Source organism: Mustela erminea, chromosome 16 (assembly GCF_009829155.1).
Source record: "Mustela erminea isolate mMusErm1 chromosome 16, mMusErm1.Pri, whole genome shotgun sequence".
Taxonomy (NCBI): Eukaryota; Metazoa; Chordata; class Mammalia; order Carnivora; family Mustelidae; genus Mustela; species Mustela erminea.
In genome coordinates this window covers 48,480,848-48,500,495 of record NC_045629.1, presented here as the reverse complement: position 1 = coordinate 48,500,495, position 19,648 = coordinate 48,480,848, and the positions used below count along the sequence as shown (strand labels likewise).

General features: G+C 38.9%; 1 protein-coding gene across 10 annotated transcripts in view; it reads left to right on the top strand.

Moving 5' to 3' along the window:
- RGS22 (regulator of G protein signaling 22) overlaps positions 1 to 19,648 on the top strand; it is a 150,628-nt gene that overhangs the window by 1,295 nt on the left and 129,685 nt on the right. For 8 of the 10 annotated variants that reach the window (XR_004279567.1, XR_004279565.1, XM_032316101.1 and 5 more), the window contains exon 3: positions 12,681 to 12,743. The exons of 1 other annotated variant lie outside the window; for it this stretch is intronic. Coding sequence is in view for 6 of the 9 variants with exons in the window: in XM_032316101.1 (XP_032171992.1) it covers positions 12,681 to 12,743 (63 nt within the window). In the remaining 3 variants the exon portion in view is untranslated. Of the gene's footprint in view, positions 1 to 12,680; positions 12,744 to 18,237; positions 18,257 to 19,648 lie in introns of those variants that run through there. One more of the 10 variants, XR_004279570.1, reaches the window with a different exon arrangement.

The following is a 19,648-nucleotide window of genomic DNA, read 5'->3' as shown; positions in this document are numbered from 1 at the left end:
GTAGTAAGTACTTTGCCTAGTACTTGATATACATGATCATTTCTGTGAGTGCTATATTTAGGATGGGTTCTGTTGTAACTCCTATTGGATAATTAAGGAACTTGCTCAAACAGCTAGATAGGAGGTAGCAGAGCTTCTTTCTTTCTAAGGTTGGAGTCCAATTCCAAGAGCCCTGGTTAGGGGCCCCTGTAGGGGCAGAGGGCAGGCTGCCCCAATATGGGCCGCTTTGGCATGAAGATTATTTTGGGATAAAAAGCACCTGAAATCTAGCAGATTCAGGAACAACTCTTTACCTCTCCCACAACTGCCTAAAAAGGATTTAGGTCGAGAATCCAGGAAGAGAACCACCACCACCAAGAACGACATGATGGTATGAACGAGGTATGGTAGACAGGGAGGAACCTGGCAAGGCCTGTTTGATCCAAGTCCTTCATGTCCCTTTGTTTCCAGGTGTCCCAGGACACATTTGTTTACCATTTACTTGTTCATCTTCCTATGAATTGCACTCTCTCCCTTGGAAGTCCCAGACCCCTACCCTTCTCCTTAAGTCAGAACAACATATATGCCTCATTTTGCCTGTTTTTGGAATTTCCATGTCTTTGTGGATTCCCCGTGTGCACACTATTCAATCTGATCTTCTTCTGTTAATTTGTCTCATGTAAATGTAATTCTTAGTCATGCTGGAAGAACTTGAGGGCAGACAAGAATTTTTCCTCCCCTTCACCACTTCTCTGTGCTATTTCACTTATGTCTTCTAACACTTATTTCTCTTGTTGGCCAATTATCTTATTTGCTTTTGGCTTTTTATTCAACAAACATGAGTGCCTCTGTATTCACAGTCTCTACTACATGCTGAAGAGAAGTCTCGAAAAGTTTGCAGTCTAGCAGAAGGGGCTGCGAGAGGAGAGAGTGAGGGACTCCATCTGTTAGCACCTTCCATTTTCACCCTTCTGGACCTTTGGTCCACTACTGAGAGAGACAGAGACATACAGAAAAACATCAAGTTAGAGAGACAAACAGCCTGCCAGAAACTCCACCCATCTTCTTGTTGCCTCAGCGTAATCCTGGGTAGTGGCAGATTTTTAAAAAAATTTTTTATAAACATATAATATATTTTTATCCCCAGGGGTACAGGTCTGTGAATTGCCAGGTTTACACACTTCACAGCACTCACCATAGCCCATACCCTCCCCAATGTCCATAACCCCACCCCCCTTCTCCCAACCCCCCTCTCCCAGCAACTCTCAGTTTGTTTTGTGAGATTAAGAGTCACTTATGGTTTGTCTCCCTTCCAATCCCATCTTGTTTCATTTATTCTTCTCCTACCCCCTTAACCCCCCACGTTGCATCTCCACTTCCTCATATCAGGGAGATCATATGATAGTTGTCTTTCTCCCATTGACTTATTTCGCTAAGCATGATACCCTCTAGTTCCATCCACGTCATTGCAAATGGCAAGATTTCATTTCTTTTGATGGCTGCATAGTATTCCATTGTGTATATATACCACATCTTCTTTATCCATTCATCTGTTGGTGGACATCTAGGTTCTTTCCATAGTTTGGCTATGGTGGCAGATTTTTTTTTTAAACTCCTTCCAGATTGTTCTTCATTCCCGCAGGAGGTCAACATTTCTGGAGCCAATCTTTCCCATACAGTTCCCCCATAAACTGTCTGAGGAGCACTCAGCAGCATTGCACTTAACTGTTTGAATAGCACACTCATCCCTCAGGTCTTTGTAGCTGTTTGGGAACTCATAACAGCTCGAATACTTACTGGCCACTCCTCTTTGTCTTGGTGTCTCCAATACCACCATCTCCTGGTTTCCCATCTTGTTCTTGTCCTCATTTCTGGCTTCTCTTTCTTTGCCCATCAAAGCGTTGACTTTCTTTAGGACTCTGTTCCACAGACTCCCTCTCAGGGAGCAATTCTTCTCCTATAGTTTTAGCTACTCTTACTTCCCAGGGTTTCCAGATCTATACCTCTCCAGCCCAGATGCATCTTCTGATGCCAGACCTTGATATCTGTTGGGTTATGGGGCACCTTCATCAGCTGGATGCCCCTGCATCACCACCACAGTCATATTCCACACACTCTTTCTCAAGAGTATATGATAAAATGAGCTTATCTCTCTGCTCCCCTCAGCCCCGTGCTGTTTTTCTTCCTCTTTTTCTTGTTTTTGTTCATGGTGTCACTGCCATTCTGTCGTCCAAGAAGCCAGAACTTTCTTCCCCTTTCTTCCCTCTCACCTGCAATCATTTACCAAGTTCCTTTCTTAGCTGGGTCTTTTTCTCTATACTCATAGCTACTGTCTTATTTCAGGCCCTCATCCCTGGGCCTGGACTCTGGCAGTCGTCCTAACTGATATCACTGCCTCCAATATTCCTCTGTCGACTCCAATTTTTCTTGGCCTAAAGCTTAAAGTGCAAACTCCTGTGCATTGACTTCACTGGATGATATTGCTTTGCTCTGTCTACCTTCAGATTCTCCCCCTATCACTCCAGCCCCAGCTGTCAGATTGCTATTAACTCTTTTAAAGAATGACCATGTTCCTTGATTGCTCAACTCTTTTGTTAATCCTACTATTTATTGACTGCTGACTACAGGCTAGTGTTTAACCTCAAAACAACTCCATTAGGTGGTTATTAATCACCCATGTTTCCCAGATGAGGAAGTTGAAGTCCACAACTGTTCACCAGCTTGGCCTGAGGCCACACATCTAGGAACCGGCAGAGCCAGAATGTCAAACACCTCCCTTCCACATTCAAAATCTTTTCTGTAACTTTTTAGCCTTTTTTAACCTTACCTCCCAACACTTTCCGTGTGATAGACAATGTTCATACCATTTGAGGATTATAAAGTACTTCCACATTTCTTCTGCTCCAGCTGAACTGCGAACTGCTCCTCCTTGCCTTTGCCGCGGGATTTTGTCTCAGCTGCCCTCCCCGCCTCTCTCCCAATCTTTCTTGTCAGGGCCCAGCTCACCTCCTCAAGGACAGCTGACCAACCTCTTGCCGCTTGTGGTAGATACCAGTTTGTGACCAGCTTCTCCAGTTCAAGTGCTCACCCAGGATTATCCGTAGATGAAATAATGCATGCCTTGCACATCTATTTATTTCTGTTTTTCAAAAGTAGTCAAAATAATTTTTTCTCATTAATATTCTTAGAAAAATAATGTGGCAGAGCTCTCTGGATCCCCCCAGATCGATTCTACCCTTTCCCACAATATATGCTAGACACATTGCTTTCTAGATTAGACTTCATTTTCTAGCTAATGTTTACACAGATTAAATAACCAACCACTATGTCACACAGCTAGTACCTGGTCAAGCCACAGTTAGAACCTGGGTCTAACTGACTCTATCTCACACACAAAGGGAGAAAAGATGCCCTTTTCTTCTTTCCTGATGACTGGAATGAGGATGTGATGATTGAGCTGAAGCAGTCAGCTGGGATCATGCGGTAGAAGTGGCATCAGCTTTCCAGAAGTGAGATGCAACACGTCTGCTCACATTCCATGGACCACAGTTTGGTTACATGACCACATTTAGTTGCAAGGAAGCTTAGAAAACGTAGTCTTTTAGAATAAATCATTTGTTGTCAGGGACACATTGCGTTGTGTCTATTTAACTTTTTATGTGTATAATTTGCAATTTCTTCACGCAATTGTGAATTCCTGCAGGGCTGGTACTGGGTCTCAGACAACTTAATATTCCCTGTGGTGTGTAGCACAATGTCCAGAATGTGCTATTAGATGATATAAATTTTGGCTGATGGGTATTTTCATATATGATAGTGTGATGTGTTTATTTTTTATTTTGTTTTATTTAAAACATTTTTAGAGTTGACACTCAATGTTAACATTCGTTTCAGAGGTACAACACAGTGATTCAACTTCTCTATATGTTATGCTATGTTTCACTTATCATTTTTTGCAAAGTTTCTTTTGATACATGTTCTATATTTCTCAAGCACCTCTCTCGGCATTCTTCCATTTCAGTGTCTTTGTTAATTTTGTATTTGATTGGTTTTTGATAATTCTCTCTTAGGGAAAATACATACAAAATGTTAATACATTCAGTTTTCTTTGGGGGAATATTTTTAATTACAAAAGCAATGTATGAATATTCTTATAAATGATCCAGATAAGAAAAGTGATAATGTGAATGCTTCTTACCATCACTTCCCTCTAGCCAAGCCCCTTTCAGCAAGCTACTTGTGGAGTTTGTTTCATCTTGTATCCTCCTTTTCTGACTGTTTCCATCTTTTAACAGTATCTCTCTTTTTTATTTTATTAATATTGTTTTATTAGAGTCTTTATTAAGTTATTAGTCTTTTCAGCTTTCATATCTTTAGTGTAATCGTTCAAGCATTCATTCAACAAAAATGTTGTAATCATCTGTTATCTAAAAACATTGAGAATTTATTTATTTATTTAGAGTTACTTATTTATTTTGAGACAGAGAGAGAGAGCAGGGGGAGGGGCAGAGGAAGAGAGAGAGAGAGAGAGAATCTCCGGCAGAGCCCACGCTGAGCACAGAGGCCAATGTGGGCTTGATGCTGGGACCCCAAGACCATAATCTGAGCCAAAATTGAGAGTCAGGTGCTTGACCAACTGAGTCACCCAGGTGCCCCTAAAAACATTGGAATTTCAAAAGTGAATAAAAAACAGTCTTGCATGCCTAGGTGGCTCAGTGGGTTAAGCCTCTGCCTTCAGCGTGGGTCACGATCTCAGGGTTCTAAGATCAAGCCCCGCATCGATTGGGCTTTCTGCTCAGCAGGGGGTCTGCTTCCCTGCTCTCTCTGCCAGCCTCTCTGCCTGCTTGTGATCTTTCTCTCTCTCTCTGTCAAATAAATAAATAAAATCTTTTTTAAAAAGAGTCTTTTTCTTCCAAAAGTTCACAATCCAGTGGGTGAGATGTGTAAACAGGCAGTTTTAGTATGAAGTATTAAAGATTGTGATGGGGAAACATAGATACTTTTGGGAAAGAAAAGGATAGATAGAATAAAGTAAGAGAAGATTTTCTAGGTAGAATAATTAGCATGTACAGAGGTGCAGAACTGTAAAAAAAATTGCTATGACTGAAGTATGGTAGTTTGAGTTGGGATTGGAGAGCTCGGCAGTAGCCAAATTGCATTCAACATAAACTTTTTGTGATACCAAGATTGGAGATTAGGGGACAGGTGGATCTCTTTGTATTAACTGAGATGTGGTTAGAAAATCTGACTCATAGTGTGGTGTGATTAAGGAGGGGTAGGGAAGATGAGGTTTGGCATGTTATGACCAGGAGGGTAGAACAGAGGTGCTAGGGGTCTGACCCTTAGTGGATTGGATTCCAGGGTAGTGGTCAGAAGATGTTCAGATGTCCAGGGGTTTATTCCAGAGAGAATGATAGTGATTTGGATCTGTCATTCAGTACACAGGAAGCTAAGAAGGCTGTCAGTAAGGTGCCAAGAGACTTGGGTATTGTTTCCTTGTACATTAATCTCCACTCCTTTATACTATGAAAAAATTTAAACATACAAGGAAATTGGAAGAATTGTATAGTGAACCCCTATACCCACCACCAAGATGTCACAGTTATTAACATTTTGAGACATATGTTTTTACATGTTTCTATCCTGTCTACCATGCCATCTATCCATCAATCCATGTTTTAAATCTGTTTCAAAGTAAATTGCAGGCAACCCTAAGATATATATGCACCCTAAACAGTTCTCTCTCTGTTTTTTTTTAGAGAGAGACTGAGAGCACAAGCAGGGGCTGGGGGGTAAGAGCAGAAGGTGAGGGAGGGAGAATCCCAAGCAGGCTCCATTCCCAGTGCAGAGCCCGACATAGGGTTCAATCTCACGACCCTGAGATCATGACCTGAGCCAAAATCAAGAGTCAGATGCTCAGCTGACTGAGCCACCTGGGTGGCTCTGTATTCATTAGACAATAATTTCCCATTACCCCCTCCCAAGCCTCTGGGTACCATTAATCTGCTTTCTGTCTTCACAGATTTGACTATTCTAGGTACCTCATATAAGTAGAATCATAAAAGATTGGTCCTTTCGTGTCTGGCTTATTTTATTTAGCATAACATTTTCAAGGATCATCCATGTTGTTGCATGAATTAGAATTTCATTCCTTTTTAAGGCTAAATAACATTCCATGTAGTATATACCACATCTTGTTTATCCTTGGTATGTCTGTGGACATATAAGTTGTTTCCACTTTTTGGCTATTATGAATAATGAATGCCACTATGAACATGGGTGTACAAAATTCTGTTTTTGACCCTGCCATCAGTTTTTTTGGGCATGTATCCAGAACTGGAATTGCTGGGTCATAAGGTAATTATGTATTTAATTTTTTGAGGAACTGCCACACTGTGTTGCACAGGAGCTAGGCTATCTCACATTCCCACCAGCAGGGTACAAGGGTCCGAATTTCTCCACATCGTCACTAATACTTGTTATTTTACTTTATTTATTTATTTATTTATTTATTTATTTTTAATTTTATTTATTTATTTGACAGAGAGAGATCACAAGTAGGCAGAGAGGCAGGCAGAGAGAGAGGAAGGGAAGCAGGCCCCCCGCTGAGCAGAGAGCCCGATGTGGGACTCGATCCCAGGACCCTGAGATCATGACCTGAGCCGAAGGCAGCGGCTTAACCCACTGAGCCACCCAGGCGCCCAATTTATTTATTTTTTAAATTGCAGCCCACCTCATAGATGAAGTGATAGCTCATTGTGATTTTAATTTCTCTTATTGCTAGTAATGTTAAGCGTCTTTTTACATGCTTATTGACTATTTGAATATCTTCTTTGGAGAAATATCTATACAAGACTTCTGCCCATTTAAAAAATTTAGGTTGTTTATCTTTTTCCTGCTTATTAGATGTATGATTTGCAAATATTTTCTTACATTCTGTAGGCAGTCTTTTCCCTTTCTTAAGAGATGCCTTCGATGCACAGAATTTTAAGATTTTCATGAAGTCCAATTTTTCTTTGGTTACTCATGCTTTTGGTGTAATATCTAAGAATCCATTGGCAAATACAGGGTCATAAAGAATTATCTTTATGTTTTTTGGAAGTATTTTATAGTTTTAGCTCTTATATTGGGGCCTTTCACCCATTTTGAGTTAGTTTATGTGTATGGTATAAGGTAAGGGTCTAACTTCATTTTTTTGCATATGAATATTTAGTTTCCTAGCACCATTTGTTGAAAAACAGTGTCCTTTCCTCATTGAATGGTCTTAGCACCCTTGTTAAAAATCATTTGAGCATGTATGAGAGGGTTTATTTATGGACTCTATTCCAGTGGTCTGTAGCTCTGTTTTTTATGCCATACTGTTTTGATTACTATAGTTTTGTAGTAAGTAAGTATTGAAATCAGGGTATGTGAATCTTCCAAACTTGTTCTTTTTTTTTCTTTTTTTTTTTTAATTTTTTATTTTTTTATAAACATATATTTTTATCCCCAGGGGTACAGGTCTGTGAATCACCAGGTTTACACACTTCACAGCACTCACCAAAGCACATACCCTCCCCAATGTCCATAATCCCACCCCCTTCTCCCAAACCCCCTCCCCCCAGCAACCCTCAGTTTGTTTTGTGAGATTAAGAGTCACTTATGGGCAAACTTGTTCTTTTTTAAGACGGTTTTGCTATTTGAGGTCTCTTGAAATTCCATATGAGTTTTAGGATGAGTTTTTCTATTTCTGCAAAAAATAGTGTTATTGGGATTTTGGTGGAGATCTGTTATAAATAATGTTATTGGGATTTTGGTACTAAATCTGTAAGTTGTTTTGGGTGGTATTGTCATCTTAATAATACTGTCTTCCAATTCATAAACATGGTATGTCTTTCCAGGTATTTATGTCTTCTCTTCTTTGCAGCAAATTTCTTTGTAAATGAAATTATTTTCTTAATTTCCTTTTTGGATGTAGGTAACTTTTTAATATCAAGTTGTATAGTCAAAATGTCTGCATGCAGTTACTAATCAAGATTTTTTAATGGTGATCTCTTAAAATTCTTGAATAGTCTCTGCTGTTAAGAAACTGTTTCACCCAGTAAGAGTTAAAATTTTTTAGACTATTTTTTGTAACCATTCCAAATTGTAAGAGTTGAAATTAAAATTTAATAGTTATTTTTCTCATGACAGATATAATGTCAGAATTTCTTAGGGCAAACAGATTGATTTAGCAATCAAAAAAATGTTTCATATGATGAAACTATGTATATGAAACAGTATATGCATACATTTTAAAAAAATTATTTTTATTAACATATACTGTATTATTTGCCCCAGAGGTACAGGTCTGTGAATCATCAGGCTTACACATTTCACAGCACTCACCATAGCAATACCCTTCCAATGTCCATAATGCATACATTTTTTTTTGAGTGATCACCTTATATCTAGCTTGGCTAGGCATACTATAGGCATACATCAGTTGCCAATAGACAGAAATATCTGATGTACGTGAAGGCAGAGATTTGGGGTGATCATCTGCAGCCTTCCATGGTCTCTCTTTCCCTCTTCCTCCAGGCTGTCAGCACCTTCGGCTGTGCACTGTTTTCTTGGACATCTCAAACAAACTCTTCTGGCAGCTTCGTGGGACACTGATATGCTCTGCAGATAGCTAATAAATCTATGTCTAGGAGCTTGAGCAACTCCTTGGCTATGCTCAGCATTTTACAGAGGAGCAGTGGGTGTGGGATATAACTCATCAGTTGCCTTCTCCAGGGGAGGGAGATGGACACGAGGAGTCCCAAACCAGGTTGCTCACAACCAGAGGTCACAATCTTGGGAGCTCTAGTCACCCCTGGCTGTGCCTGGTTGCCCTGAAGGATGAAGAGGTCCACTTTGACTTGAATTCTGTTGTCTGCACATCACTGTGTCATTGCATCCTAGTGGGAAGCTCTGTTTAGAAAGGAGAAAAGAAAGGCTATATGTACTTTAGGAGGAAACAGCAAAAATAGGTGCGTCCTGGTGGATGCACCTTTTGGAAATATGGTGGATTCCTTTTGGAAATATGGTCTGTCCTATCCACCGATTGATGACAGTATTCCTAATCTAAAGTTTATCAGTACTGGATTCTGCATTGGAAATTAGACGAATGGCTTTGGTTTAATGTGTGAATGGCTTGAAAGGAATTTGGAAACTTGGATTATTTTTCTACTTCTGCCATTGGCTAACTGATCACCTTTACTATGTTTTGCTTTCCACCTTTCTTTGCTCATGCATTTCTCTCTGTACTCTGCATTATTGCCTCTCATAAATGTATTTCTAATTATAGAATTTGAAATTATTTCAAATGCTGTTTTTTCCACCCAAGTCTCTTCTGATTCCTCCTACCAGATAGTATGTTTCCTTCCTTTGAGAGGAAACATTTAATATTGTAATTTTCTTTTGGTATGTATCATATTCTTTCTTGGACTTTGGTTTATGTCTGGCTTTGTCTTATGTCATCCTTGTTTACAAGGTCTTCTTTGCATATCTTGCATCTTTTAGAGTGGTGAACTAATTGTAGTTTATCTGATTTGAGGGTGCAGCAAAATAAATTTTTAAGCAAAAAAATTTTTGTCCACCATAATTAGCCAGCACATAAAAACTATTTAGCTTAACCCTCTTTCAGGAAGAAACTTGAGAAGTTTGGACTAAAAACGGAAAAGCTGACTTCACTTTCACAGATGGCACACCTGTAGTACATGAAAAAACAGGTTTCCAGTGTGTATTCTGAAAAAACGTTCCTGCCTTCCATTGCATCATTCAGCAGAGAATCTTGTGTTGCAAATTTTGCAGCCGGGTTCATGGAATGATGTAATGGAGGAATTGATTGCAACTCCATGTTCTTCTTGATTGTACCATTAATAACCATCACCAGTTTATTGGTTATTTGGAATATATTAATCCCAAATATGGCGACTTAGTTCCTTTTAATAGAGCCACATGACTAGATTGTGAAGACTTCCTAGAGAAACTGAGCTGCTTCTTTAGATCAAGGCCTTAGAAAAAAAATTTTTTTAATAAAGAGTTTTGAGAATAAAGGGTTTATTAAGATCCTTAATAAATAAGGATAAAGAAATAGTAAGTCAAGGGTTGAATCAAGATTCTTGTTATGACAAGATGTCTGAATGCATTGGTCTAGAAACTTCAGTGGGAAAGTAATGCTCATTTTTTTAGAGAAGTGCAGGCCTTCCTGTTAAAGCGCAGCAGAAGGACGGAATAAATGGCACTCGAAGACCATGCTTCTTTCTTCTTCTTCTTCTTTTTTTTAAAGATTTTATTTATTTATTTGTGAGAGCAAGAGCGAGAATTAGAGAGAGAGAGAGCAGGGAGAGGGGCAGAAAAGAAGCAGAACCCTCAACAGGGGCCTTCATCCCAGGACCCTGGGATCATGACCTGAGCTGAAGGCAGATGCTTAACTCATTTAGCCGCCCAGGTGCCCCTCATGCTTATTTCTATTGCAGAACTTTCCTAATAGCAGCAGGAGTGCTGGTGTTTCATATGGGGAGAAATTAAGATAAAACTTCAGAAAAGAAATCCAGATTTTGATGTTTTTGAATACTTTGAGTTTCTGTGGTTGTGGATGCAAACCCAAGGGCGTGGCTGAAGCCTAGGAAAGGCCCTACCCTGTGGCTCGGTTTCAGGGGGACCCAAGGTTACTGGAAACAAACTGCTCACCAGGGTGTTGGGACACTGCTGCTTGATGAAGGTCTGTGGACCAGAGCCGCCCAAGACTCTTAGTCCTTGCTAAGATGAGTCAGAAATCGAGAGAAAATGCTTAGAAACTTTATGGTGTGTTGACAGTATGCGTTTATCTATGGAATTTAGTAATCAACAATTGGCCTTTTATATTATGTATATCTTTTATTTCATTTTCTAGTTAATCCATTCTTACTATATTTTACAAGTTATTTGTCTGAAACTTGAGGATTAGGGAAGGAAACAAAACAGTTACTTCATCACAGAGAGTTTAGAAATCACTGAGTTATAGTCTCTGAGAAGGGTGAGGCATCAGGAAATGAATATATGAATCTGAGGATTAGCTAGAAGTTTCTGGCTATGTGGCCAGCCAAATTCTAGGCAATACATAGGTCCACCTGACTCTGTGAAATATACGTTCTGTTTTAGAGATGAAATTTAAAAATACGATGCTGTTTTAGAGAAATTAGCAAGGGACTGTACTCCACCACTGTTATTAATTAAAAATACTCACGCTCCCCATCTGCAGATTTTTTTGATCATGAGCCCAGTAGTGCAGTTTGGTCACCCTTATTGTGGTACATAGTGCCTTCTTCCATCTTGGAGCTCCTAAAATTGTTTAAGCTCAGTTGATTTCTCCCAAGAGTTAGCAGAAAGTAGGCAGTTCACTAAATAAAGTCCAGAAAATTAAAGTCACTTTGAAAGGTAAAATTTGAAAGCTTATTAGCTGTATGGAGCTTTCACCAGATGTTACCTGCTTTGTTCTGCTTTATTGGATCTTCAGGAGTCAGAGCTTAGAGAATATATTACTGAGGCACTACTATGAATGTAAAAGATTTATGAGATCCTAGGTTATTTGTTGTTGTTCTAATCGGTTGAGATTTTTAGTAAATGAAATCCTTAGTTTGGTGTGGTTTTAAAAGCTCACAGATTTTTAGTTAATTCTTGATATACGTCCTATTGGTTATTTATCACTCTATTTTCCAATTGCACTACAGATACTTAAAGAAATTACCCTGAAAAATGTATTTTCCAATATTCTACAGTATCTTCCTTTTACCACAACGTTATATTCAACAAATTTTTAAAATTGACCAATATAAGAAGAAAATAATCAGCCATATGGAAATAATAGCATTGTGACATATTGTCAACTTTCATGTTAGATTTGCAAAGTGGAAATATAATTGTGAAAAACAAAATAAACACATGTTCTATATAACAGAGTATGCCCTGATGTGCTTTTGACACAATGGAAACAATTGCTAACAAAATAAGGTGTTTTATTTGGAAGAGAGAATTTGTTCTTGACAGTGGCTTTCCAATTTTGCCAATTTTAAAAGCGACTATGTTGGTGGATGAGATAGTTATTGAAAAAATATATACAATCTCTATGCTTAGAACACATGCATTGTCAAAGTTTCTTTACGTAAAAGTTAAACAGAATGCAAATTACTAAAGCTATCTCATTCTGAGGAGGAAGCAGTAGAGTATTTTCTTTCCTTGGTTTATCACTTCCATGGGGGCAATTTAAGAAATATACATTTGGAATTTCATTTTAACTCTGAACACTGGTTCTGCCTTTATTGATTCTGCTATGATTTTTATGAAATATATATAATATAAATATAAATAATATATATACATCAATGTAGGAAAATAAGTTTGTGGGAGATTGACTGTGTATGATGGTTTGTACTACATTTCGTTTATGTAGTGTGCTGTATTTTTCACGAGCTCTGTTTTCCACTTTGGCATACTAGCAAAATCTTTGAAGAGTATGCTCTGTTTTATTTTGTTGTGTCTTCCTTCCAGAGACTGTAGCACTGTATTCTGTTTATAGCAAGGACTCGCTGTGGACAGACTAAAAAAGATCTGAAGATCTACCTTATAATCTATTGATAAGCAGAATTAAAGCATAATATTGACATGTTTTAAAACACCTTAGTATAAGCATAATATTGTGTTTTATGTTTTTGCAGGAAGATTTTTTGGCAACAGATGATTTCCTTGTGGACTACTTTAATGAATTCCTTAGCCTTCCAGTGAGTGTATTATTATGTTCTACGGAACTAATTATCAAAGCAAAATACTGTAATTACTGGATTATCTTGTAAGACAAATTTATCAGGGATAGTGTTTTTTAAAACCATTAATTAAATAATTTAGGTAAAGTTCATATCTTTTTATGGAGTTAATCATTTGGGTTTGAATCATATTTAGGAATTACTGAAGAAAGCTGAGTCAGTTATACACAATAAAGATGAATGAATGGATGGATGATGATTTGAAAGCTGGAATTTTTCTAGCCATTAAAAGTATTCTGTACAAAAATTAAATAAATAGTAATAAAAAATATGGCTAAACTAGGAAAAAAAGTCTTCTGTACAAAATCTGATGCTGTTGTATTTGGCACCATTGCTGGCTTTGAACAGAGGTGGTAAGGACAAAATATCAAAAAAATTAAGAAACTATATTTCTTGCCTTTAGGCAATTGTTGGCATCCCCTTGGACAGATATTAAAGTGTAATTTGTGTTTAAGTCAACTAGCATTTAATATCATTAGTAAATAAGACATAGGTGGATGCAAAATAATATGTATATATATATATTTATTTATTTGAATTTTAATTTTTTCCAAATAATAGATTTTTCATCTTAAGGAGCAGTGACTGATAGACTACGCATTGCAGAGGGTTGGGAAAAGTGAAATGGAAGTGCATAAAAACACATTACTTAGTAAATAAAGTTAATCAGGAATGTCAGATAAAAGATAAGATTTTCATTATTTGTTATAAAAACGCAAAAACCTTTTTTCATTAACATATTTACGAGGGAAATTTTGGAATATAAAAGAGTCAAGTTATTTTATTTTTTTAAATTTATTTTTAAGGATTTATTTATTTATTTACTTGATAGAGAGAGAGGGAGGGAGGGAGGGAGAAAGTGCTGGGAGGGGGAGGGGCAGAGGGAGGAGGGGAGGGAAAGAGAGAATCCTGATGTAGACTCCCCGCTGAGCATGGAGCCTAACCTGGGGCTTGACTCCAAGATCCCGAGGTCATGACCTGAGCTGAAATCAAGAGTCGGGCACTGGGCACTCAACTGACTAAGCCACTCAAGCACCCCACAAGTAATTTTAAAGGGAGTGGGCAGTAGTATGTAAAGCCTCTTAAAGCCTAACCATTGAAAATGTCTTTTAAAAGGAAAACACTAGGTGCCCTTTCTCGCCTAGATTAGTTTTTCTATGTCTGTATGTATCTATGTGTGCAGCTTTGTTATTTTGTCTTATTTTCTTTTTTCCAAAAGAATTTGTGTTCCCTCTTCCTTTTGGCCGACCTGGGCCTCTGGAACCAGTATGGGGGTTGAGACACCTTTCTCTTTCCAGCAACAGGCCTGAGTGATATTGTAGGATACCTGATGGGTTCTTATTTGGTCTGATTTTTCAACTTTTATCATCCAGTTTTATATTATAAAAACCCCAGCAGTATCACAAAATTGTCAGAATTTTACTCTTCCAGATTATGTAGTCTTTCCTCCAGGCTCTGGATTCTCCATTCTTCCTCCAATTTGGGGACATTTTAAAGAGAAAAAAATCCCTCTAATGGGTCTGATTGCAGCTTCTCAAGATTCCTATTTCATTGTCTCAAGATTTGTGATTATCCTTTTTTTTTTCTTTTTTTAAAGATTTTATTTATTTATTTATTTGACAGAGAGAAATCACAAGTAGTCGGAGAGGCAGGCAGAGAGAGAGAGAGGGAAGCAGGCTCCCTGCTGAGCAGAGAGCCCGATGCGGGACTCGATCCCAGGACCCTGAGATCATGACCTGAGCCGAAGGCAGCGGCTTAACCCACTGAGCCACCCAGGCGCCCAAGATTTGTGATTATCTTGACTTTTACTTGCTCCAGAATGTAAATTCCCTTCTTTCTTTCTTTCTTAATCTATTTTAACCATCTGAGCCACCCAGGTGCCCCTTTAAATCTATTTTAAATTACAGAACTGATATAGGAACACTAGGGAAAACCTATCTTAAGTGTAAGAAAAAATCAGCCACAGTCTTGCCATCCAGTCAGGATCAACGTTATCATTTTTGTGTGATTCCTTTCACGTTTAGATGAGATTACAGAGTGTCTCTTCAGTCATGGGTTCATCCCACCCCAGCAGACCCCTGCAGTTTCACCCTTTCGTATGTCCCCTGCAGCCCACTGGGGACACTTCTCACCCGTTTTCTGTCTCTCCAAATCGTTCTGTTTTTCATTCTCCACCCCCCAACCCCTGCCATCTCCCATTCCTTTGCATCTGCATATGGTACCATACAGTCTGCCTATTAACTACCTATGCTTCGCACCATATGTGGGAGAAGGGAAAATAGGGTCACAGGTTTCCAGAAAAGAATTTAGGGACAAGAGGGGGAGGAGGATTGATGGATTCTCAAACCAAGCCCTGAGCAAGGTTCTAGAACAGATTAGTAATATGTGGTTTATAAACACTTGAGTAAGAATTAGAAGCCTGCATGGGTTTACTGAGAAGACGTGTGTCAAACTGACCTCTCTTTTTTGGAGTGTCATGGACGTACATTTTAGGTAACCATAAGTTTAATGTATTATGGTTTCAGTAAAGCATAATAACAATAACAGCCACAATAATAATAATACAGATAAATGGAACCATGTTACTTCCTGCTCAAAGCCCTCGCAAGTGGTTTCTCACTACATTAAGAATAAAAATCCAGATTCCTATATGATCTGGCTCTTGCCCTCTCATCCCCTGGTCTTTGTCTCCTCTCCCTCTTCCCCTTGTTAATTCTTTTCCAGCCTAACTGGCCCTCTTCATGTTTCTCACCCATGAATATGCCAAGTGTACTCAGGGCCCTTCAGGCTGGGGTGCTCATCCCTGAAATACTTGTATCACCTTCTTCCTGATTTAAGTCACTTCTGTTCAGGAAACCTTTCTTCCCAACCCTGGCTAAAATAATATATGCTCCCGTTATGCTGCTTTATTCGTCTCCAAACCCCTTATCATTATCTGTGAAATTAGTTGTCAAATCTTTGAACGGATTCTCTAACTATAGCCAGTAGGGTTGACTCTTATTAGCCTGCAGATTTTTTTTTTTAAAGATTTTATTTATTTTATTTGACAGACAGAGATTACAAGTAGGCAGAGAGGCAGGCAGAGAGAGAGGGGAGGAAGCAGGCTCCCTGCTGAGCAAAGAGCCCGATGCAGGGCTCGATCCCAGGACCCTGGGATCATGACCTGAGCTGAAGGCAGAGGCTTTAACCCACTGAGCCACCCAGGCGCCCCTAGCCTGCAGATTTAAGTCCACATTCCTTAGCATGGAGTTCAAGATCCTTTGCAATGTGATCTCCATCTCCCCTTCCTGGCTTTACCTCTAGCCTCATATTGGTTGTGTCACCTGCACCATCCTTCCTGCCTTACCCCAAGCCCTCTCCTCCTGCCCGCACCGACCACACGTATTCTTCCTGCACTCATACCCCCAGTGTAATGGTTAGGAATAGGAACGAGGCAGAACTAACTGTGTTTGAGCCTAGCTTCTCAGCCTACTACCCATGTGATCTTAGACACATTCTTTAATTAGAGTTCCTTAGTTTCTTCCTCTGTGAAAACAATATAACTGTCTTATAAGGTTGTAGTGAAAAGAGCTAATCTTTAAGTGCCTGGCACAGAATTAGCATTTCTTTTTCTTTTTGCTTCACTGACTGGACCATCTCATCTTCCATTCCTGAGACATGAAGGCAGTCACTCCTTAATTAGACTGGTGGATCATTGTCAATCTAGAGAATAATCTGTGCCACACAAATCTGCCATTGGCAGATTTTTTCGCAATATATATATATATTTTTTTTTATCAGGTTTTTGGATGAAACATTGCAAAAGTGAACAAGTGTTTTTCCAGCTTAAGGTCACTCAGCTTGTAAGTGACAGGTTCTACCCAGGTCCACGAGATTCAGAAACTTCTCCTACTACCTGTAATGTCAATAGAACTGACAGCAGAGGAATAAACTAATAGTTTGAATAACAAAATCTGATCTTATTTTTATTGAAGTAATCTGAAATGGTCTAAAACAAACCCAATGTGTTTTTAGGATGCATTAACAGAAGTATAGTTAAAATCAAGAAAAATATTAGTCTGGAGCATAGAAGGGACTCAATCAGTGTTTTCTTGAATCATATCGAGTTGTCAGGACACAGTTGGAATATTGTGTTCCATTCTTGATGCCTCACGTTAAGAGTTGGTCTTTCAAACCAGATTTAGGGAGACTCAGCTAATGAACACTCTTGAAACCACATCAGATGAGGAAGGGTTGAAAGAATGTGGGTGTTGAACCCAGTTGGGGAATGAGTAGAAGGGTTGGAATTAGACCAGCTTTTACCAAATATTTCAAGATCTGATTGAGGAAGAGGGGTTAACATGTTTTGTGAATCTAGACACAGAACCAAGGCCAGCATTTATGAGGATATTGATTTTTTTTTTTAAAGATTTTATTTATTTATTTGACACAGAGAGATTACAAGTAGGCAGAGAGGCAGGCAGAGAGAGAGAGGAGGAAGCAGGCTCCCTGCTGAGCAGAGAGCCCGATGCGGGACTCGATCCCAGGACCCTGAGATCATGACCTGAGCCGAAGGCAGCGGCCCAACCCACTGAGCCACCCAGGCGCCCAGGATATTGATTTTTTTTTTCCCCTGGAAGAAAGATGTTTGAAGTGTGCTTTTTAACAATAGAACAGCACAATAGGTCTGGCATTGTTCACAGGGGTAAACTTCCTGTGACTAGAGATATTCAGATAGAATGTTTTATGGAGATACATGTATCAGGTGGGAGATTGGACTCTTCTAGCTAAAGAAAACTTGATTAATCTTCTTCTCTGTTTATTTTTATCTTAGGAGTTACATTGTAAATTTCCTGGGGCCAAGGATAGGTCCCTTTCTTCTATATCCCTCAAAGCTTCTTGAGGATGATTCTGGTTTTTTATTTCTACATCTTCTATGTAAGACTTTTTTTTTTTTTAAATAAACAAGTAAACCTTCTAATCTTCTGCCTTGCCTCCTCTACCATCTCCACCCCAAAACCCCAACAGTCTAAGCTTGAGATAGTGTAGATAAAAATGGCAATATTCTCAACCTAAATGTCCCTTCAGTCAGTCATCTAGAATTTCTGAAACTTCTGAGTCTTCTTCCACATCTGTGGTGACATGCCCAAGGTCCCAGAACCGGATTATGGCAGAAAAGGGCCTAGGAATTAGGCTTTCTGGCTCCCACCCTTCTCCTTTCCATTACCCCATTACACACGCGGGACACATTGTAAGATCCAGAAATTGATGGCTGGTAGCCTGCCTCCATGTTATTTTGATGAGGGGAATCCAGGACAGTTGCTGCTCTTATAAATGATTATGGCACTTTCCAAATCCGAGCTTTCATAACTTCATTCTGTTTGTTCTCTTGCCAGGTTCATATTCAGATATTGTTTTCATTTGGTGTCTGGGAGGGTTTTTTTGTTTTGTTTTGTTTTGTTTTGCTTTTTTTTGCTGTCAACTCTTTATGGGTAAGTGTTTGCTTATTAAGTTTTCTTCTGTGCTATAGTGTGAAAACATTTTTTTTTTTCCCCTTTTGGTTTTGTTTTGTGTGTTTTATGCTCAGTGACTGTTGTGGGATTGGGTAGATGAGCCCACATACAGATTTAGGTTGGTCCTCTGTGGGTGGTTTAGAATGTTTGTGACATTTATGGTTTGCAGAAGCTAGAGGGGTGGCCTGTTCCATACCCTCCTTGCAAGGATAGGTATGTCATGTGTTTGCCAGACCATACTTAGCTATGTGCCTTTGGAATTTTACCAGAACTTCTTTTTTTGGGACTGATTCTCCACACTTTTTGTCTTTAATCTGTAAACTATTATAATTTTTTGCAGCTTTATGAAGGATTTATATGTTGGGTGGATTGTTGGGTTAAGTAGAAGGAGAGAGAAAGAGAGGAGAGATTTGGGGAATCTGTGGTACAGAGCGGGATGCGGGGCGCGGGTCTTCCGCTGCCAAAATTTAGATACTCAGAGATTGATTTTTAAAAGTGTTGATGGAGTCTAGGTGGTACTGCTTAGTTCAGTGTTTACACCTCTGGGTGTTTTGATAAGCCTTGTAGCTCCAACATAAAGCACTCAAATGACCTAATGTAACTGCTTTTAATAACTACGGATATTTTCCCTGCATTTTATGTAGCACACTACTCCTTCCATCCCATTGGCGAATGTGTCCAGTAAATAGTTCATGGTTAAACATCTAAAATGACAATAAAAACTAGATTGATAGAAGTCATTGATGCCTGGCTTCTTATATTCAAGTAGTCACATGTTTTTCATTGCCGACTAGGATGCATGTTTAAAATACAGCTTCGGAGCTCAATTAGTAGAGATGGAGTTGGAGCAGAGATGAACATGTATTAAATTAACCTAGTCATTAGTTTTTAATTTAAATACTGTTCAGCTAAATAATTTGGCACCCAGTAAGTTTCAGTGGTGCTCTGCTGGCAGCTTAAGCACATCACTAATTATTCACAGGTTTTTTGTTTTTTTTTCCCCCCCCCTCCTCTTCTCAAAGAAATGTGGAACCAGCAATTTATTTTGGTAAAAATATTTTCGTGCACTTGCTTTTTCTGTGAAAATATTTTTCGCACATGGATGACTGGTACTACAAAGTTAGCTTTCACCACCTTCAGGTCAATGCATTTTAGAACATTTGGAATATGATACCCTTGAAATAAGAAAATTAAGTAAGGGAAAGAGCAGTCTGCAACAGCTTGTGGAGAGTTGGGTTTGAGGCTCAAACTGAAGATTTTTCCTGTCATATGATTAAAAGCGGAGTGTTCTCTGAATCAACTTACTCAGCTTTTTTGGGAGAAGGACTGACTTCCTACATTGTTCATTCCTCACTCCCCATCCTTACATGT